This window comes from Oryctolagus cuniculus, chromosome 17 (assembly GCF_964237555.1).
Source record: "Oryctolagus cuniculus chromosome 17, mOryCun1.1, whole genome shotgun sequence".
In the NCBI taxonomy this organism is placed as follows: domain Eukaryota; kingdom Metazoa; phylum Chordata; class Mammalia; order Lagomorpha; family Leporidae; genus Oryctolagus; species Oryctolagus cuniculus.
In genome coordinates this window covers 66,372,199-66,393,457 of record NC_091448.1, presented here as the reverse complement: position 1 = coordinate 66,393,457, position 21,259 = coordinate 66,372,199, and the positions used below count along the sequence as shown (strand labels likewise).

The 21,259-nt window shown below is 63.3% G+C and overlaps 2 protein-coding genes across 9 annotated transcripts in view; both read left to right on the top strand.

Moving 5' to 3' along the window:
• The window catches only part of PEMT (phosphatidylethanolamine N-methyltransferase), a 60,744-nt gene extending 44,995 nt beyond the window's left edge, over window positions 1-15,749 (top strand). For 6 of the 7 annotated variants that reach the window (XM_051830752.2, XM_008251612.4, XM_008251608.4 and 3 more), the window contains 5 exons: window positions 6,704-6,819; window positions 11,768-11,913; window positions 13,463-13,574; window positions 15,319-15,393; window positions 15,551-15,749. In XM_051830752.2, the coding sequence (XP_051686712.1) occupies window positions 6,704-6,819; window positions 11,768-11,913; window positions 13,463-13,574; window positions 15,319-15,393; window positions 15,551-15,608 (507 nt within the window). In that variant the 3' untranslated portion in view covers window positions 15,609-15,749. The remainder of the gene's footprint in view (window positions 1-6,703; window positions 6,820-11,767; window positions 11,914-13,462; window positions 13,575-15,318; window positions 15,394-15,550) is intronic. The other variant, XM_070061752.1, reaches the window with a different exon arrangement.
• A 2,705-nt stretch (window positions 15,750-18,454) lies between these two features.
• Window positions 18,455-20,230, top strand: RASD1 (ras related dexamethasone induced 1). Of its 2 annotated transcripts, none has more exons than XM_070061739.1 (2): window positions 18,455-18,916; window positions 19,179-20,230. In XM_070061739.1, exons 1-2 carry the CDS (start codon window positions 18,631-18,633, stop codon window positions 19,874-19,876), a joined length of 984 nt encoding a protein of 327 aa, XP_069917840.1. In that variant the 5' UTR covers window positions 18,455-18,630; the 3' UTR covers window positions 19,877-20,230. The 2 variants fall into 2 exon arrangements, with proteins under 2 accessions (XP_069917840.1, XP_002723370.1); XM_002723324.5 differs by having other exon boundaries at window positions 18,468-18,916; window positions 19,105-20,230.
• The last annotated feature ends 1,029 nt before the right edge of the window (window positions 20,231-21,259 follow it).

The window sequence follows — 21,259 nt, the reverse complement described above, 5'->3', positions numbered from 1 at the left end:
GGGACTCTAACCGGCACCCAGCTGGGATACCTGTGTTGCAAGTGGTGGCTTTGCTATGCCACAGCGCTGGCCCCAGACTTTATTTTTTAAATATTCTACTCGCCTTTTGTTCCTGGGGTAAACCCTTCCTTAATCATGGTGTTTCGTGGTATGTTCCTTTTTTTCTGAATCCATTGGGCTAATTTGCCAAGATTTTTTTTTTCCCTCTAGAATTTTTACGTCTGTTTGTAAGGGACATTTGTAGTTCTCTATTCACCTCATGTCTTTGGTTTTTTTTTTTTTTTTTTTTTTTTTTTTTTTTTTGACAGGCAGAGTGGACAGTGAGAGAGAGAGACAGAGAGAAAGGTCTTCCTTTGCCCTTGGTTCACCCTCCAATGGCCGGCGCGCTGCGGCCGGCGCACCGCGCTGATCCGATGGCAGGAGCCAGGAGCCAGGTGCTTTTCCTGGTCTCCCATGGGGTGCAGGGCCCAAGCACCTGGGCCATCCTCCACTGCACTCCCTGGCCACAGCAGAGAGCTGGCCTGGAAGGGGGGCAACCGGGACAGAATCCGGCGCCCTGACCGGGACTAGAACCCGGTGTGCCGGTGCCGCTAGGCGGAGGATTAGCCTAGTGAGCCGCGGCGCCGGCCCCACCTCATGTCTTTGACTTTGGTATCAGGTAATGCTGATCTTGTTGAAGGAGTTGGAAAATACTTCCTCTTCATTTTTGAAAGAGTTTGTATATAATCGACATTAGTTTCTTTTTTTTTAAAGATTTATTGATTTATTTGAAAGTCAAAGTTACAGAGTGAGAGAAGGAGAGGCAGAGAGAGAGAGGGAGAGAGAGAGAGAGGTCTTTCATCCACTGGTTCACTCCCATTTGGCTGCAACGGCAGAGCTGTGCCAATCCAAAGCCAGGAGCCAGGAGCTTCTTCCAGGTCTCCCATGTGGGTGCAGGAGCCCAAGGACTTGGGCCATCCTCCACTGCTTTCCCAGGCCACAGCAGAGAGCTGGATCGGAAGTGGAGCAGCCACATGAGATACTGGCACTGCGGGCAGCAGCTCCACCTGCTATGCCACAGCACCGGCCCCATAATTGGCATTACTGTTTCCTTAAATAGCTATTTACCAAATTGGCATACATTTGTCTATGAAATTTCCTGATCCTTCGACCATCTGCAGCCTGGAGTGATAGCATCGCTTTCATTCCTGAGGTTGAAAACTTTTTTTCTCTTTATCATTGATCCCTCTGGATAGAAGTTTTATCAACTTTGTCTTCTCGAAGAACCAGCTCTTGGTTTTATTGATTTTTCTTGTTTATCCATCTGTTTTCTATTTAATTGCTTTCCAGAGCTGAGCCAATCTGAAGCCAGGAGCCAGGAGCCAGAAGCTTCTTCTGGGTCTCCCATGTGGTGCAGAGGCCCAAGAACTTGGGCCATCTTCTACTGCTTTCCCAGGCCATAGCAGAGAGCTGAACTGGGAATAGAGCAATGAGGACTTGAATCGGTGCCCATATGGGACACTGGTGTTGCAGGCTGGGGCTTTAACCCACTGTACCATAGCGCACCTCCCTTTTAATATTTATTTCATATCTGTTTATGTATTTATTTCCCCTTTTTAGCCTGCTGGAGGCTGTCCACATTTTCCCTTGTGTCTGACGTTTCCACCTGGTCTGTGAGCACTCTTGTGCTCAGGCCCAAGGCCTTTTTTTGTTTGTTTGAAAGGCAGAGAGACATGGAGAGGGGGAGATGGAGGGAGGGGAGGAGGGAGGGGGGGAGAGAGGGAGAGAGAGTCTTCTATCTGCTGGTTCACTCTCCAAATGGTTGCAATAGCCAGAGTGGGCCGGCCTGAAGTCGCGTCTGGAACTCCATCAAGTTCTCCCACTCGGGTACCTGAGCTATCGTCCACCGGTTCCCAGGCACATTAGAGGGGAGCTGGATTCGAAACAGAGCAGCTGGGACTCGAACTGGCACTCTGATGTGGATGGTGGCCTGGCAAGCAGCAACTTAATCCACTGCCCCACAACACTGGCCCCAGGCCCAACATGGTATGTGTTGTTTCTACCAGACTTTCTAACCAAGGAGCTCTGGATAGTTGTTTTTTTTTTTTTCGGGGGGGTGGGTGGCGGGGAGGGAGAAGGATATCGAGAGACCACAGTTTGAATGCTAGTGGAGCTAGGGAAAATGAATTTTTCAGGGACAGAAATAAATAATGAGTTTATACAGTATTTCTATACCAAAAGCTTTTTGCTTAACTTAAAAAAATCTTTTTAAAATTTATTTGAGAGGCAGAGAGAAAGTACCCATCTGCCAGTTCACTTCCCAAATGCCTGCAATGCCAGGTCAGGGCAGAGCCAAAGCCAGGAGCCGTGAATCCAGTCCAGGTCTCCTTCGTGGGTGGCAGGCACCCAACCCCATGAGCTGTCGCCTCTGGAGTTGGAGCCAGGACTTAAACCTCAGGCCCTGTGATAGGGAATGCTACAGTCTAAACCACTAGGCCAAACCCCGCCCCCTGCCTAGCTTTCTTATTTCACTTTTGTATCTTTTCCTCTCCTTTGGGGAAACTTGGCCCCTGACTATATTGACATAACTGATTCACCTGTGACCAGAATGCCAGTGCCTGTATTCCCATCTGTGCCATGACTCCCGGTGGCTGTGGAATTTCTTGAGCTCTTTTTGTCCTTAGGCTGGGGAAAAAAAAATTCCTCCCTACGTTTTTTATCGACTTGATGTGCAATTGGTACCATTTATTTATTTATTTTGTAAAAACAATCCCTTTGTTTTCACTCTTGAGTATACAAAACATTTCGGTGGGCCCATAGTCAATATTACAAAACGAAAGATGTTCCTAAAAGCCCGAATCTGTCTCCTCCTCCCCCGCCCTGCTCCCTCCTCACCTGGAGGGAATCACCCCGATTCCTGTTGGCCCACCCTCCCCTTGTTTCTTTTTGAGAACACTGGGGCAGGTGCCCAGGCTGCAGGAGGAAGCTGCTGTCCCATATTGGATTGCCCGGGGTCTGAACCTGTCTCTGGCTCCCGGCTCCGGCTTCCTGCTGTGGATCAAGTAGTTGGGTCCCCAAGAATGAATGAATGAATGAACAAACTAAAGGGTTCCTGGGGCTTTGGCCAGGCCCAGCTCCAGCTGTTACATGCACTTGGGGGAATGAACCAGTGGGTGTGGGTGCACTCTCTTGGTCTTTTTCAAATGCAAAAAAAAAAAAGAGTTGGGGAACTCTCTATCCGTGAAGTTTTTTTTTTTTTTTTTTTTTTTTTTTTTTTTTTTTTTTTGAGCGGCAAGGGTTTGTGTGTTCACCGCACCCCGCCCCTGCTCCTCTTCCGACATGACAGGTAAGAGCACTTTCTCCTCCCGCACCTGGCTTTTTATTGAGCATTGCATCCTGGAGCTCACTCCTTCCTGGTTCCTCCACCGCCATGCATGCAGCCAGGCCCCTGCTGGCGGATGCTGGCGTGGGCCCCACCATCGTAGGATGTGATTGACTTGGGGGGGAGGTTGCTGGAGCCAGAGTTGGAACCCAGAGCCTTTGCTCGGAGCCCTTGCTCTGTCCTTTGTGGCTGTGGAGAGCGGGCACGGGGAGTCCAAACAGGGGGCAGGGGCCAGGACGCGGAGCATGTGTCGGGGACCAGGGGACGGTGTGTCACCCTTCCAGGCGTTCTCCCTGGGGGGCGGGGCTTAGGACCCACCCTCCTCACAGAAACCTGCACTGCATGCTCCCAGCTCCTGGTCGTTGGCTGGCTGACCTCCAGGCCCCGCCAGAGTCCTCGCCCACAAGAAGATAGGAGCTTCTGGGCAGGTCCCACTGTGTCTCCCGGTGGGGTGGGTGGGAGCAGGAACGAGGGAGGAGCAGAGAAGGCCTTGGCACTGTTCACTCATCATCCATTGACTCAGAGCAGCATCCACTGAGCCCTCTTTGGGGGACAGCCGCGTGCACGATGTCACAGCAGGTGTCACTTGCACTGCTGGGCCCTGGCCACAGCGCCCTGGGGAGCGAGTCCAGAGGAGGGAGCAGGTGCTGGCCCCTGGCATCGGCTAGGACAGCAGAGCAGGCAGGGGGTGGGCCCTGCTGCAAGGGGACGCTCAGGTGTTGCAGGAAGCTATGGGGAGCGCAGGAGCCCCTCCTGTCCCCCCCCCCCCCCCGTGCTCTGCTTGCCCTGGCGACTGCGGCCCTCAACGTGCTTCCTCCAGCAGGCCAGCAGGCCCCACAGCCCCAGGCGTCCGTCCACGCCGGGATGAAACACACGGCACCACAGCCAAGGAGCGCTAGCCGTTCTCCAGCCCACTCCCAGCCTCGCACACATGAAGCCAGCATCGTCAGCTGCTTCCACCGACCGGGGAGCCGGTAGAGGAGCACGGACCCAGAAGCCGACGCCCTGAACCAGTCCAGGGCTCCACCAGGCGCACGGGAGATGCTCCATGAGACCCAGCCTCTGTGCCCCTGCCCCACCCCCATTCCCCCAGCACCCCAGCAGCCCTGGCTTCAAGGGCAAGGGGGGGGTGGTCTCTGACAGCCCCTGCTTTTCTGGCCTCACCGGTTGGGGGAGACAGCTCTCAGGCCTCCTCCGTGGCCCTTGCTTTGCTCGTGTGGGTCTCAGGACAAGGGGCTGCCCGTGCTGTTTCCAATGCATGAGGCTCCCTGGGCTGCGATTCTCAGTATTGAGTTACACGCATGACGTGGAGCCAAGGGCAGCGTCGCTATGTTCCTGTTTCTTCTCAAAACAGTTTGCTGCCTAGTGTGACACCTGGCCTGCAGTACAGGTGGATGGAAGGCGGCGGGCTGGGTAGGTGGGGGCAGGGTGGGCGAGTAAATGGATGAAGAGAGGGGTGCACGCATCCATGGAAGAATGGGCGGTGCAAAGAAGGGTGAACGTGGATAGGTGAGTGGGTCAGGTGTGGACAGATGGGGGTGGATTGTGAATGATATCTGGGTACATGAAGGATGGGCGGATGAACGGATGGGTGATGGGTGGATGGGGTGGGTAGAGGAGTAGATGGACGAATAGATGGGCAAATGGATGAGTGGGCAGATAATGGATGGCGGATGGATGGATGGATGGATGGATGGTGCATGGGTGGGTGGCTGGCTGGCTGGGTGCGCAGGCACACAGAGGGGCCCTCTGGTCTGTGAGGGAACCCAGACAGTCTGCAGTTACAGAAGGCTCTGAGAAACATCCCGCCATGGCTCGGATCCTGGGCTCAGGGCTCCTGGCACTGATGAGACAGCTACAGGATGCCTGGCAGCTCGTGCCCCCCCCCCCCCCGGTTCTGTCAGGTGCCCCTGGGTTGTCACCGTCCCTGGGCACTGAGCTCCTGCTGTCGCTGGGCCAGGGCTGCAGCATGTCCTGCTGCATCTACGCAGACTCCCTGGGCAGGCATTGTTGTCATTTCAAGCACAGGAAGGTCCTGTGTCACTCGGTTTGGGCAGATTCAAACCGGGATCCAAGCAGGTCTCGGGTCACCAGCATAGCCAGGTACACACGCTGTGCTTTGTGCCTGCGGCCAAGCACAGCCGTCCCTGGCTCTGTGTGGCCGCAAGTCCCAGGCCTCCAGAGTTCTCTTTCCCTGTAGATGCTGACCAGGGTCATCTCTGGTCATGGCAGTGGGCACACAGCAGGCTGGGGTTGCGTCCTGGAGCCTCAGGGGTGTGCTGTGCCTGTTGCGGGCTGTGTGGACATCTAGGGGGGCTGGGCACCTCGGGCTGCACCCCAGAAGCCTCATTCGCAGAAGAGAGCAGAGCTGCCCTGTCCTCGTGGGGTGTGCAGCCTGCTGGGGCTCCCAGTGGAATCCCAGGTCTTCATGTGAAAACTCTGCATGCTTAGCTGTCGGATCAAATACGTTGGCAAACGCTGTGAGTTTGACTAGAATGTTCTGGCCTCCCAGCTACGACCCCTATCTGAGCCCAAGGATGCAATCCCCAGGCATGCCCAGAGTTAGAGCCCTGGGAAAGATAACAAGGGGGCTGGTGGCTGCACACACAGCGGGTTAAGCCGCCGTCTGCAGAGCCAGCACCCCGTGTGAACACCGATTTGAGTCCCGGCTGCTCCACTTCCTATCCAGCTCCCTGCTGATGAGCCTGGGAAGGCAGCGGAAGGTGGCCCGAGTGCCTGGGCCCCTGAGGCCAGGACTGCAGCGACGCTGGACACACGTGCTTTTAGGGCCCGGGCAGGCGGCCTGCCACCCTGCTCCCAGGCTGTGCACCTGCCTTTGGGCATCTTCTGTGCCTTTGCCTCCATCCACACATCCCTGTGCTGGGCCAGGAAGAGCCTGGGAGCCCAGCCAGGCGGCGTGGGAACAGCCCCGCTGGCAGCCCCGATGCTGGGACCCCACACACAGCAGGGTGCAGAGGGCGCATTTGGAGTTCTGTGGCTCAGGCAGCACCAGGCAGGGTCCCAGGTGAGGAGGGAGGTTCCCTTCCATCCCGAGGTTGCCCGTGTGGTGAGCACTGTGGGGGTCCTGCAGGCCCTTTTCGCTTCTTGGTTGCATTTGGCCAACGGTTGCTCCTGGCTTTCCTGTGTCGCCCATCCAGCCGCAGATGAAGGCAGGGCCCCACTCCAGGATGGGCTGGTGGCCAGAGGCAGGTGGGCGTGGCTGTTGCTCCCTTCATTCTGCTTCCTGAGAACCCAATGGAGACCGCTCCCCACCACGGCCACCCCGCCCCCAGCCCCACACGGCAAGCCGCTCACGTCTCGCTCTCTCTTCTGGCCGTCTAGGTTGCAAGATGGGAACAGAAAACTCGCAGGCTGAGCAAGGCCTTTGGGTCCCCCTACCTAGCCTGCTATGCCCTGGGCGCTGCCATCTTGCTGCTGAACGTGTTGCGCTCGCACTGGTAGGTCCTCCGGGGGCCCGGGTCGGGGGCGGCGGGGGGCACGACACCCGTGATCCCCAGGCTCACATCCCTGGAGTCCACCAGGAAGTGTCAGATGCCCCGCTGTTACCTTTGCCATCCGGGGCAAAGGCCAGGGCAGGATCCGGCAGAGCGCAGCCCCCCGCCTGGGAGCCTGTTCTGTCCAGAGCCAGGCCAGCCTGGACCCTCCCTCCGAGTGTGCCTGCCCGTGGGGTTGAGTTGCCAGACCCCAGCGTGGTCCCCTCCTGGGCCCTGGGTCTCCCGCGCCAGCACCACTACCACCAGGGTTCCGCTTGCTCGGGACACTGATAGCGCAGGCGCTGTAGGAACTGGGAAACCATACCTGTTTTCGCTGACTTGTCGCACACTCGGTGGGGGAGCAGTCGCTGAGAGTGGAGTTGCAGCTGCTCCTCCTTGGGTGGGACGCATGCTGGCCCCATGCCCCCAGATGCCTTTGGCCTCCCTGTCCCCTGGGCTCTGCCTGACCCTGCAGGCCCCGGCCTGCACAGTGCTCAGTGTCTGGTGGGTGGGTGGGAGCCACGCTCCCCCTCCCCACGGCCCAGGCACCCTCGCCACAGGCCCTCACTTCTTCCTGTTGCTGGGGCATCCTCCAAACTCAGCCTCCCCAGGACGCTGGAAAAGGGGTCATGGGCAGCCCTGGGACAGGATCCCTCGGTTACCCCCACCACCACCAGAAGGCAGCAGCGGTGGGTGCTGGATGCCAGCTCCCAGGTACCTGCCCCACCCCTCCCCGGCTCTGCCCCCCTCATGAGCTGTCCACAGGACGCCTCTTCCTGCCTACTGGGGAGACGGTGGGGATGTGGCCCTGGGGGCGAGGCCGCTGATAGATGCCCCGGGGTCTACTCCATGCCTGCAGGTGCGGGTTCTGTGTGTGTGTGTGCGTGCGTGTGTGTGGCAGAATACACATAATGGAACCTTTACCGTTTTTGAGGCGCACAATTCAGTGGCATTCCATGCATTCCCAGTGATGCGCTTCCAGAACTTTCCTCGTCCCCGAATGAAAACCGTTACCGCCACCCTTGCCTGCCAGCCCTCGCAAATGTTGGTCTTTCCCGTGTATGGCCAAGGCCAACGGTCACTGACGGGTCCCCCTGGGCCGGGACACCTGGAGCTGAGGTGTAGCCCAGACCCCCGCGGGCCATCAGGGCAGACCTGTTTGCTCTGGCTGCCGAGTGTGAACCAGGAGGGACAGCTGGAGCAGCTGTGGGCGCCCCTCCCTTGCTGGCCTCAGCAAGGAGCCCAGCAGGCGCGACCCACTGCCCCCTGATGAGCTGCACCGGGAAGGGGTGTGGGGGCAGGCAGAGCTGTGCCTCGCAGGGCCCCTCGGTGCCCTGGGGGGAACCCGTGCTGACTGGTGAGGCCATCCGGGGGCCCTCGGTGGAGCCATGAGCTGGCTCACATCCTGGCCCCTTCCCTCGCCCAGAGTCTTATTGGAAACGTGGCCCCCAGGATTCCCCCGGGGTCTACCCAGCCCCCACACAAGCTCCGTTGGAGGCCACAGCCAGGCTGGGGTTGTAGCTGTCAATCAGAGCTACCCGAGGGGCTGGGTGGGCCCTGGTGGGGAGGAGTGCAGGCAGGGGCAAGCCGAGAGGGGCGCGGTCTCCAATCAAGGGCTGGGGTGCGATGTGCAGCAGGTGCAGGGGGTGGGGCGTGAGCACCCCACCCTCTCCCGCTCTGGCAGCTGCAGCCCTGTGCGACGCCACGCTCGCGTCCCTGCAGAGTTTGTGGTCTTCAGAGCTGTGGCTGTGTGGCAGCTGGCCAGGCCCTCAGGGACTGTGGCCGCACGTGCGGCTCTGTCCCTGCAGCCTCTGTGTCCCTGTCACAGCCGCATCCAATGCCCGGCCAGCTGGAGCTGCCAGTGGGGCTTGGGGATAGGCCTGGGGGCTGTGCTGAGGAGGGGCCCGTGGGGTGGGCCAGGCCTGGGCCGATGGAGCGAGGGCAGGTTGGGTGCCGGGGTGGCATCCACAGCAGACGTCCTGGGGCAGGAGGGGCCCCAGGGAGGTGGGGAGGGGTGGCACCAGCAAGGGTGAGCCAGAATGGGGGAGAAAGGGTTGGTGGGGGGGAAGGGCAGAGGGACTCTGTGAGCCACCAGTGCTGTGGACACTGCCTGTGGCCTGGTATGGGCTGGGGTCTCCAGGGCCTCTCCCTACGTCCACCCCAGAGCTAAGGGACCTCGGGCGGGTAGAGCATGCACAACCTCAAGGCCCCATTGGTGACCAGAAGCCCGAACCAAGTTCTAAAAATAGAGCCCGAGGCAGTGGAGTGCATCCTGTCCCCCGCCCCGCGCCTGCCTGTGCAGACGCGGTCCATGAGCTCACTCAGTGCGGGGCTCACGGCCACCGAGCCGCTCGTCCCGCCGTGCGTTTCCATGCAGAATGGGTTGTGTTTCCCGGCTCTGATGCGGGAGCAGAAACAGCACGGTCCTCTATTAGGCGTGGATTCCAGTAAACCCAGCGTTCTGGTCACAGTGTGTACACAGCCGGCTGGGCTAGGGCTCCCCCAGGCCTCGGAGTGAGTACCTGGTGGCGAGCCAGCCCCGCTGTGGGCTCAGCCTCACCGTGGTGCTGGTGGTGGGGACTGGAGTTCCTCCTGCCAGGTGGCCGGAGCTGGGGCCGGAGGTCCGCCGCAGCCTGTGGTGGTGTCTGGTTGATTCCAGGGCAGCCACTCGGCCACGCTGGGCCTCTCCCGCACCTGCCCGGTGCACCGGGAGACACGCTCTGCATCGGGGCGGCGCATTCGGGCCCACAGGAGGCCTTTCCTCTGCTGCCTGCCTGGGTGGTGCGGGGGAACCGGGCCGCACAGAGCAGGGCGCTAAAGCCCGCGGCAGCCCGGCTGCATCCCCTGTCCCTGGAGCACAGGGTCCCAGCGACCCTCAGCCCCCAGTCTTCTATCTGCTCCCGTCTCTGCCGCTGTCCACAGCCCCAGAGCCCGTGCAGGGCTGCCCAATGTGTGCCCGGCAAGGAGGCAGGGAGCGACCCTGGTCTGTCTGAGCCCTCCCTCCCACTCCTCCTCCAGAGCCAACAGCCCTGTGCCGCGCTGTCGCTGGTGAACCCCAGGAACACCAGGCGAGTGGCCTGGGGCTGGCCTCGCTGCGCTTGGCTTGGGCAGGCAGGGCCTGGTGGCCGGGCATTTGGGGGTCACCTCAGTCCATGAAGAGTGTCACCTCCCCCCAACACACACACACACACACACACACACACTCTGCTTTGTGGTCCCACTGGAGCTGGAAGGCGAGCCCCGCCCCCACACGGGACCTCAGCCTTGCCCCTCCCTCCCCACCAGCTGTCTGCTCACGGGGACAGTGCCGAAACTCAATGGCCTTGGTGCTGCACCTGCAGGGGTGGAGGCTGGCCTGCTCTCAGGCTGCCCAGGGGGTGGGAGCATGCATGGGCCCCCCCCTTCACACAGCACGCTGGCTCCCTGGCAGCTGGTGGCCCTGAGCCAATCCCAGCGGCTCAAGCCACAGCCTCAAGGTGACCCTGAGCTGAGCGGCAGGAGGGATGCAGGGCAGCGGTGGGTGGAGAGCTGGGGGCGTGGGCAGCGTGACCTGGGCCGCGTCTACCCTGACACTGGAGTGTTGCTAGAGGGTCACCTGCAGGCGTCTGCTTGCAGCTGCCTTGTTGGCTGTTTGTTCCCAGGCCCCCATCCCCTCCCCTCCCTCCCTCCCGTAGGCTGAGAGGAGGGAAGGAGGGGCGGGGGGTGAGGGCTGGTCTCTCTCTCCACTTGGCGACTGTGCACTCAATGCAGCCCGTGCCAGGTGCTGGGGAGATGCTCGGGGAAGGACCGGCAGCCTGGACTCCCCCGGGGCTGAGAGTCAAGTTGTAGGCGGGAGCTCCAGCTCAACGTTAGAACAGTGTCACTACAGTCCGAGTTTACCAGTGAGCGTGGTGAATCCACTGCCTGGCAAACAAGCACTTCTGATGAATGGCTGGGGGCGGGGGTGGACGGATGAGTGGATGGATGAGTGGATGGATGAGTGGGTGGACAGGTGGGTGGGTGGATGGATAGATGGATGGAGAGGGTGGATGGACGGACGGGTGGATGGAGAGGATGGATGCATGGGTGGGTGGATGGATGGACGGACGGATGGATGGATGGATGGGTGGATGGATGGATGGGTGGGTGGGTGGATGGGTGGATGGATGGATGGTGGGTGGATGGATAGGTGGATGGATGGGTGGATTGGAGGACAGATGGATGGGTGAGTAGATGGATGGGTGAGGGTGGACTGTGGGTGCTGAGCCGTCCTTGCTGGGAGGTGCCTGGGAGAGCAAGTATGCGGCTGCAGGTCTCCGCGTGTCTTCTGGGCGCCCTGAGAAATGACGGTTGGCTTGCGCAGGAACCTGCCCCACACAGCCCTTCCTCCCTCACCCGGCACCCAGGGCCGCCCTCCCGCGGGAGCGGCTTGGGAGACCCAGACTTCCTGGCCCCAGGACAGCCAGGCTTGGGGGCAGCTCCATACCCACTGGCGTGCTGTCCTAGTCACCCCCATTTTGGTCAGCCCACTGCCTTGCCCCGGAGGCTGCCTAAAGGGAGAAGCCCTGGTGGGTCAGTCATAAAGGGGCCCGGGGGGCACCCAGGGCCAGTGAATCTGTCTCCCTCTCCCCCCCTCCCCTCCCTTCACCCCTCTTCCTCCCCTCCCCACTCTCCTCCCCTCCTTCCCTCTGACTCTCAACGGCTCTCGCTGACTGTCCATTCCTGAAAACCAGGCCATTTCACACACGCAGGTGGGCCTTGCGGCTGCTCCTGGAAGATCACAGAGCCTGGCAGGCCCGGGCCTGCAGTTCCTGCCACCTCCCTCAGGGCAGCCAGGGCAGGGCAGGGTTCTGCGGGTGGCCCTGGGTCCCACCTGCAAGCCACAGGTGTTGAAGTGTGTGAGACAGCCGCTCGCTCGGGTCTCTGCCCGCAGCTTCACCCTGGCCATGGTGAACCAGCCCAAGTTGGACAGCCTGGACAACCCCAGCATCCAGCGCCTGGGCCTCGTGCTCCTGGCCGTGGGCATCCTGTTTGTGGTCTCCAGCTTCCTCGCCCTGGGCTTCACCGGAACCTTCCTAGGTGAGACCCCGCTGGCTGCTGCTCCGTGGGCTGTCAGGCCGCCGGGGCCCGGGCTTGTCTGTGCTTAGACCAGAAACCGGGCTCCGGCATCGCGTCTTGTCTGGGCAACCTCCCGGCGAGGGGCACAGCTCCCCCCCCCATCCCCGCTGCACTCGGGCAGCTCCCTGTCCACACGGTGGCAGGGTGAGGGCTGTGGGGACAGAGACCCGACCCCTCAATCCCTCGACGCCTGTCAGCCCAGGCCGGTGCACAGAGACTCCGCAAGTCTGGCTCAGCTTCCTCCAGAGCCCACAGCAGTGGCGAGTCCCTGGCTGCATCCTTGTACCCAGACGGTGCTGTCTGCCACCGCGGGCCTCACTCCTTGGGCTCCTGCGGCCCCTTGGGTGAAGCCCGCGCCCAGGAGTGGCCGCCCTGTGGCCTGGCTGCGTCCCTAGGAAGGTGGGAGCCCCACAGCAGGTCCCAGCAGGGCAGGGCAGGGCACAGAGAACCCCCCACCCCCACCCCGCACTGCAGCTCTGGGCAGACCCTCCCAGTGGGCGTGGCCTAGCAGGCCAGGGCGAGGTGGTCGCTGCCCAGTGAGTCAGCCCGGAGTGGGTTTCTGGGGCGCCCACCTCCAGGCTCCACTGCCCCACTTCCTGCTTCCCGGCGGCTCCCCGGCAGCCCTGAGCCCCTGCACCCCTGCACCCATTGTTCGCAGACACCAGGCGACAGCGCTGCTGGCAGCCCCCCTGCCAGTGGCTGTCCTAGTTTCTGCTCCATTGTGCTGGGCTGAGCCACAGGAGAGGAGCGGGCAGGGTCTGCTGGCTCCCGCCTCGTCCCCTGGCTGTGGGGGCTGGGCCGGACACTTCGCTGTCCCTTCTTCCTGCCCTGGGGACCGGGCAGTGGGCGGGCAGGCGACTGCCTGTCTGGTGGTCGCTCTCTGCCCTTCCTGGCTGCTGGTGCACAGACACTAAGCCCCGGCTGCCCTCCCAGGGTGGTGGAGATGTGAATTGGGCCAGAGCCATGGCAGCCCTTAGCAGCCAGCCGGTCCCAGGGACACCCCCCCCCAGGGAGAGGATCTGGCCCTGGGGAGGAGGCAGGCCAGAAGCGGGGGCACAGGCCCTGCTGGGGGAGGCGGAGGGGGGAGGGGTACGCTCGGTAAGCAAGGCAGGAATGCACAGAGCAGGGAAAGGCTTGCCGAGGGAACAGCATGTGCAAAGGCCCGGGGGTGGGTGGGAAGAAGGGGCAGCCAGGGTGGCTGAGCTGAGAGCGAGAGGAGAGGGGCAGGGCTCAGGCCCAGCACCCCGGCCCCTGGGGACTGCAGTGTGCCGGGGGCGGGGGGAGCGGGCCCTGGCCTCACCCCCCACCCCGCTGCTGTCTCCCCTGCGGGTCCCACCCACTGCAGCTCCCCCTGGGGACTCCCCTCTGTGTGCCAGAGGGGGAGCGGTCCCTGGGTCCCCCCCCCACTGTCTCCCCTGCAGGTCCCACCCACTGCAGCCCATCCAGGGGCCTCCCTCTGGGGCCGTGGTGGCCCGCCCAGCAACACCCCGCCCGGCCCGTTTGTCCACAGGTGACTACTTTGGAATCCTCAAGGAGGCCAGGGTGACCACGTTCCCCTTCAACGTCCTGGACAACCCCATGTACTGGGGCAGCACGGCAAACTACCTGGGCTGGGCCCTGCTGTGAGTGGGGGACGGGCGTGGGCCGGCGTGGCCCTGAGGTTTGTCTTTCCCACGATGCTCCCATCTCGAGATAGCCATTGCCTGGGTTTTAACCATTTAACAATGCCGGAAGTATCTGTGACCTCTGCTGGAACGTGGGAAGCCCGGGTGGTCTGGTCCCTTTTAGTACAGGCAGCTCACGACCTGCTGGGGGCTCCCCCGTGCGAGCTCCCCGAACCTCCCTGTGCCCCCCCCCACCGGCAGCCTCCAGCCCATGGTGGGGGGGCGGCGACTGGACAAGGCCACAAAGACACGCCCCTCAGAGGGGCCAGGCCCCAGGGAGTGGAGACCAGGCAAGGGAGGGAGGGATCTTAGGGCTCCAAAGACCTGGCTCTTAAATGGTGGATGTCAGGGGCGAGGTGTCCCCTGCTGACCTCCGACCCTGCAGCCGTTGGGGCCACTTCCAGCAGCCTCGGGTGTTAAGAGTGGCTGGGGTTTTTGAGTGACACGAAGCCAGGAGGGACTTGTCTGCTTTCCCCAGACGGGGCAGCCCCCACCCAGCCCTGCGAGCTGGGGCTGTGAGCTGTCCCTCCCGCTCACCCTCAATCCGACTCCGCTCACCTGGCCTTGGGTTTGGCGGGGGGCAGGGAGAGGTGGGAACCGTGTGCCCCTAGACCCGCTCATCTCCACCCAGGCCCTCCCCGCAACCCCTGAGTTCCCCAAGACAGCAGGTACCTCCCTCCCTGCACACATGTGCGTGCGATACACACGGACACATGCGTAACACATGACCATATGTGCACACACATATGTGATGCATGCATGACCATGTGTGCACACACATGAACACACGTGCTAGCGCCCTGGGTCAGAGAACTTGTTAGGGACAAGCCATTACCCCGCAGCCCGGCGCTGACCCAGCCCATCTGTCTGCCACCTGCTAGGGCCCCACGAGTGGGACTCAAGGGTGCCTGAGAGCCTGGGTGGCAACAACCTGGAGGCCATGAGGCTGGCGCTGGGTGCTGGGCTCCTGCTCCCTCCAGGCCCCCCTAGCCCATCCTGCCTCCATGGGGGTCTGTTAGCAAGAGCATCTCTGCGTGGCAGGGAGGGGCAGGCTGAGCTTCCAGACAGACCAGCAGGGAGAGGTGGGGGGTGATGAGCACGGCCAAGGGTCCCCACGGGTGCCTGTATCCTCAAGCCCCTCCTCCCAGCTGACCGGGGGCAGCCCAGCCCCTCTGACATCAGAGGTGATTATAGAAATGGACCAGGGGACAGCGTGACAGGAGCTATTTCTGGAAGCCCGAGGCAGATGCGTGCCGGCTCCTTGGCTCCGTCACGAGAAGCCGCCCACGAGGTCAGAAGCTGGTCAGCAGCTCAGAGCCCACGGCAGGTGCCCTGTCCACAGGGAGGGAGCTGCGGGCCCCTCCTCCAGGGGGTGGGGCGGGGTCTTCCACTCCCCTCCCCCTGCAGCACCCTGTACAGAGGACCCCACTTCTAGAAGCCGTCTTGGTCCCCGGCACTGTCCCTGTCCCGAGAGGCCACTTGTCCCCGCCCTCCCCATGCCCTCCCACCGCGGCCTTGGCCGGGGACTGAAGCCAGGGACCCCCCCCGCCAGCAGTCAGGGTAGGCAGACCAGGAGACAGCAGATGGGGACCCGGACAGCGGGCACCCTGGCCCCCAAGGAGAAAGCCAGGCAGGGAGGGAGAGGTCTTGAGGGGGGCGGTGGGTGGGGGGCAGCGCCCCTGACGCGCGGCTGCATCCACAGATACGCCAGCCCCACGGGCCTGCTGCTGACGGCCGTGGTGGCCCTCGTCTACATGGTCGCTGTCTACTATGAGGAGTGAGTAGGGGCCAGTGGGCGGGACACGGGTGCACCTGCTGTGCCCTGGTGGCGGCTGAAGGCGCAGGGGGTGGGGGGCCGAGTGGGGGTCAGGTCCGGTTCCCACAGGGGGAGGGGCTGGGGGCTGGGGCCAGCTGACCTCGGCCCACCCCCACAGGCCATTCACCGCAGAGATCTACCGCCAGAAGACCACCAGGCCCCACAAACGAAGATGACTGGGCCAGGCCCTGTGTGGGGGAGAGCCGCCGGCTGGGGGAGAGGGGCGCTTCAGTGCCTTGGGGGCCCCCGGACCTGCCGTCGGGTGGTTCCAGCCCCCTACTAGGACCACACTCCCCAATAAAGGCGCTCTGACCCCAGCAGGCCCCCTGGCGTCTGTGTCCCCCCACAACCCCCCACCCTGCCTTGCCACCTCCCCTCACTGCACCCGGGGTGGGGGTGGGGCGTCCCGAGTCAGCCCCGCACCCCCAGGAGCCTGGCGGTCCCCACCAAGGCTGCTCAGTGCACACTGGACACCATGACTGTGGTGGGAGCCCCTGGCCAGAAGCCATCACGGGGTCCTCCCGTGAGCACAGCCTCGCGCCCGGCCACCCCTCCTCGTCCTGGCCCCGCCCCATCCTCTGCCATGAGGCCTGGGCAGGTGCCCAGCTCCCCGCTTTGCGTAGGGTTGGAGTGGACAGACCCTGTGGCCCCTCGGCTGTGTTCACGCCGCGCCCCCTGCCCTCCCTGGATCCCTCCGGGTCTCCCCAGAGGCGGGGTGCGCATGCGCCCTGTGTGTGGTCAGGCGTGCTCAACCCCTGGGGTGCAGAGGACTTGCCAGGTCGCAGGTGTGGTGCTGGGAAGAACCTCTGGGCTGCTGGCCCCCGCACCGCGACACCAATCTCACGTCCCTGTGTCCCCAATGCCCCTGCCGGCCGCCCCCTGCAGTCTCACTGGGCTGAGCCCGCCTCGGAGCTGGGGGCCACAGGGTTTGGGGGGTGAGCTGGCCTCTCGGGGATGGCTCTACTGTGGCCAGAACAGGGGATCGCCCTGAGAAGGCAGCTGCCAGAGGGCGTGGCCTGGGCTCCAGGAAGGGAGCCTGCTGGGGGAGGGGCTGGCCTGGGCTCCGTCCCCCTTGGGCAGCCACGGCCACACCTGGAGCCCTGAGAAGGCCCCGCCTGGCACTGTCCTCACACCCAGCTCCCAAGAACCTTCCCGAACCTGGGCCTCTAGACCAGGCCGTGTGCCTAAGGCCTGCCTCAGAGGCCAGCTATCCAGGCCCCGGTCACACTCATCGCTTGGTCAGATATTATGAAACAGTTGCCATTGCACCCTGCACAGGGACCCAGCCCCTCTGCAGGCTAGGCCACGGGGAAGCTGGGGTGTGAGCGCCAGGGGCAGAGGCTGGTGGGTCTGGGGGATTGCAAGGTGGTTTACAGACCCCCCCAAGGCTTCCTGTGTGCAGCTGGGGCACCAGGAGGCAGCGCTATGGGGAGCCGGGCAGCTCAGCTGTCCCAGCAGTGGGACAGCCGAGCTAACCGGAGTCGGCTCTACTCGTCAGTCCTGGACGCCGTGTGCGCCCGGAGGCCATCGGCAGGGGAATTGGCAGCTGGGCCCAGGGCTGAAGGGACCGACTTCCACAGGGAGGCCGGGCATTCATGGGACGCGCGTGTGATGCAGCCAGGAACACCCAGGCCGGGCAGGGAGGGGAGGGAGGCGCTCGGTCGAAGCTGGGGTCTGGTCCCCTGGGTCTGCACAGCAGCGACCAAGGCTCGGGCCCTTGACCCTGCCGCCCTTGGCCACTGCACCTCTCTGGGGTTAGGGGCAGGGGTGCTGTTGGTGGTGGTGAGGATGGCCCTGTGGAGTCCACTTTTTCCCCAGGCCCTGGCCACAGGTACAGGCCATCCTCGTGGGGACACACAGGGAGGAGCCCGTGAGCCCTCCAGGGCGCACTCTGGTGGGAGGGAAGCCAGCCTGGGGTGGTTAAGAGTTGAGAGGCCCAGGGTTCAAGCCCCAGCCATGCAGTGGGCAGCTGTGAGACCCCCCTTCCCCGGCAAGTCGCTTGCTCTCTGTCTCAGTTTCTCCACCTGTAAAATGGACAGAGCCAGCGGTCCTTGCCCCCACAGCGGTCTCGCGGAAGGCAGCATACATGTAGGTGTACAGCAGTGCCTGGTGGGCTTGGTACTCCGAGCCCCGGAGGCCTGAGCACCCAGCTGCACGCAGCCGCAGGCCACCAGCGCAGACAGGGGCTGGAGACCTCTGAGTTCCCCCCCACCCCAAGGCAAGCGTGAGCCTTCGCCTTCTGCAAACACTGGGAGGAAGGCAGGTGGCTGGGTGGGCAGAGCCAGCCGATGCCCCCCCAACCCTGGATCCCCCATACCGGACGCCGCGAGCCAGGGTTTCCTCCTGAGCTCCAGACGGCCTATTTCTGGCCAGCATCGACAGCCGCTGGTTCCTGATGGACCCGCAGCCGGGCCCTGCCCCGCGCTCCAGCGTTCGAGTGCAGGCTCGGGCCGCAGCCACGCGGCCGGGAGAGGCCCCCCAGATACTGGGCTGCGACCCCCACCCCGCTGCAAGAAGAGGCTGCGGATCTCGGGGGACCAGGAGCTGCCCGAGGGCTTGGCCCCCGCTCAGTCCCTCGCTGCGCGCCGCAGTGGGGCTCTCTGCCGCCCCCCTGCGGCGGTGGCCCGCAAACACGGCCTGCCGGGAACGCGCTCCCCGCACTGGGGCAGCCGGGGACCCGGCGCTGGGGGCTCAGACGGACGCGGTGCGCGCGAGCACCCCGCAAACGCCGCTGCTACCGCGGGGTGACTACAAGCGATTTCTGGGGAAGCTGAGGACCGAGGGCAGCGGGCGTACGCGTAGGCCCGCGTGTACTTGTTGCGGGGTTGGGGTTCAGGGGGATCCTGGCCCCAAATCACAGAGGCGCACAGGCACGGCCGGGACCAGAAACCCCGAGGTCCCCCTCGCCCCGGCCTCGGGCTGCTGTCTCCGAACGCGCAGCGGGCAGCGGGCAGGGCCCGGCTGGGGCGAGTCCGCGGGACGGGGGCGGGGCAAGGGGCGGGGCTCCCTATGGGCGGGGCTTGGCAGGCGCGGGCTGCATATAAACCCGGGCGGCGGGCGCGGGGAGTCAGAGCGCTCTGTTCCCGGGATCGTGCCTCCAAGGATCTGAGCCGAGCCGAGCCGAGCGGGAGCCTCTCCGCGCCCGAGTCCCCGCCGAGCTCTCCGGCCGCTGCCCGCCCCCGCGCTGCTCTCGCCCCCATGAAACTGGCCGCGGTACTCAACAAGATGTGCCCCGGCGACTCGGAGCTGAGCATCCCGGCCAAGAACTGTTACCGCATGGTGGTCTTGGGCTCGTCCAAGGTGGGCAAGACGGCCATCGTGTCGCGCTTCCTCACCGGCCGCTTCGAGGACGCCTACACGCCCACCATCGAGGACTTCCACCGCAAGTTCTACTCCATCCGCGGCGAGCTGTACCAGCTGGACATCCTCGACACGTCCGGCAACCACCCGTTCCCGGCCATGCGGCGCCTCTCCATCCTCACAGGTGAGCCGGGGGTCGGGGGCCGGGACCCTCGCTCGCGCGCGCGCGGGGCGGGGCAGGGGAGCCCAGTCCGGGACCTTCGCCGTGCGCGCCTGGAGCCCAGCCCGGGACCCGCGCCGTGCGCGCCCAGAGCCCAGTCCGCCCCGTGCCCGCCACGGCCGCCGCCCTCACCTCCCTCTCCCCGCCCGCAGGAGACGTGTTCATCCTGGTGTTCAGCCTGGACAACCGCGACTCCTTCGAGGAGGTGCAGAGGCTCAAGCAGCAGATCCTGGACACCAAGTCGTGCCTCAAGAACAAGACCAAGGAGAACGCGGACGTGCCGCTGGTGGTGTGTGGCAACAAGGGCGACCGGGACTTCTACCGCGAGGTGGAGCCGCGCGAGATCCAGCAGCTGGTGGGCGACGACCCCCGGCGCTGCGCCTACTTCGAGATCTCGGCCAAGAGGAACAGCAGCCTGGACGAGATGTTCCGCGCGCTCTTCGCCATGGCCAAGCTGCCGAGCGAGATGAGCCCGGACTTGCACCGCAAGGTGTCGGTGCAGTACTGCGACGCGCTGCACAGCAAGAAGGCGCTGCGTGCCAAGTGGCTGCAGCGCGCGGGCAGGGGCGGCGGCGACCCCGGCGACGCCTTCGGCATCGTGGCGCCCTTCGCGCGCAGGCCGAGCGTGCACAGCGACCTCCTGTACATCCGCGAGAAGGCAGGCGGCGGCCAGGCCAAGGACAAGGAGCGCTGTGTCATCAGCTAGGGGCCCCGCGGCTTGGGGAGGGCCGTGCGTTTCTTTTTGTGGTTGTGTTAAAAAGAGTCCAGAGCGTGCGTAGCCGCGACCGGCCCTGGCTGCGCGCCCCCTGCGCCGCACCGCGCGCCCGCGCCCTGGGGAAGGCGCCGGCGAGCCGAGAAGGGACGGTCATCTGTTCGCGAAGGAAAGACTGCTGGCTCAGCCTGGGGCTCCCCCAACCTCTCTGAGGGTGGGAGAGGGGAGGGAGGGGCGCCAGGCCGCTGTTGGGTTCTAGGAACGTGCTGCCCCGCCCGGGGGTCAGGACCGGCGGGCGTTAGCTTGTCCGTGGCCCCTGCGCAGCCCCGAGGCCTTTGCGCTCTGGAAACTGCCAATCCTAGGCAAGTGACTTGTTTACATGTGTGTGTGAGGAATCGCACAAAGGACAAACAAAACGCAAAACTTGCACTTTAATAGTTCCGGTGTCAGCATGGACAAGAACAAAAACTCATCCAGGTGTTTATACTGTGTGTGTGTGTGTGTGTGTGTGAGGTCTTTATTATTATTGTTGACTTTTTTAATATAAAATAAAATTCAGTATGGAAGTGCGGACTTCCTTTGCTTTGAGACGGCTGGAAGGCAGGGGCAGGGCAAAAGGAAAAGGGGCAGGGTTTCCACGGATCCACCGTCCCAGGAGCTCGGAATTCACCAACCCTGCGCTCCATGAAAAGCTGGGGAAGACAGTGTCCACGGCCCAGGCCCTTCCATTTGGGGCGCTATCCAAACCTGTATCAACCTTCGCATAAGGGATTTTTTTTTTTTTAAGATTTATTCATTTGAAAGAGTTAGAGAGGTCGGTCTTCCATCTGCTGGTTCACTCCCCAAGTGGCCGTCACAGCCAGAGCTGGGCCCATCTGAAGCCAGGAGCTTCCTCCAGGTCTCCCTCGTGGGTGCAGGGACCCAGGCACTTGGGCCATCTGCTGCTGCTTTCCCAGGTGCATTAGCAGGGAGCCGGATCAGAAGTGGAGCAGCCGGGACTTGAACCGGCGCCTGTATGGGATGCTTTACCAGCGGCACCACAGTGCTGGCCCCAGGATGAGGGATCCTGAGGCTGCCCCCAGAGTGGGGACCCTGAAGACTCCACCTGCCCAGCTGCTTTAGGCCCCATCCCGGAGCTCCCGCAGGTGTCCTGGTCTTCCATCCTGGAGAGGCCACGGGGAACCCTGCCCAGCCCCCTGCCTCCAGGCTCTGGGGTCCTGGGCCGAAGGCCCTCAGCCTTCAAACCCTCCTGTTTGAAAAGCAGAGCCTGAAGCTGGGCCCAGGTGCCTGCAGGTAAAACTCCCCACCTCTGGGAGGCGCTCCCCCCGCTTTCTGGCCCTCAGTGGGTAAGGGGCCTGCTGGTGACTCCTGCTCCAGCCTCGCCACTCCTAAGTGCAAATCTGGGGTACACAACTTCTGACCCCAAGCCTGGGCTGCATGGGGATGACGTGTGCTGTGCAAGGGCTCAGCACAGGCGCCAGTGACCCTGTAACTGCCACCGGGCCCGCACACCTGACCTCACCAAGCGCAGACCAGGGCCACGCACAGCAGGTGCAGAGGGGACCACCCTGGGAACAGACAGGGTTTGGGGGCCA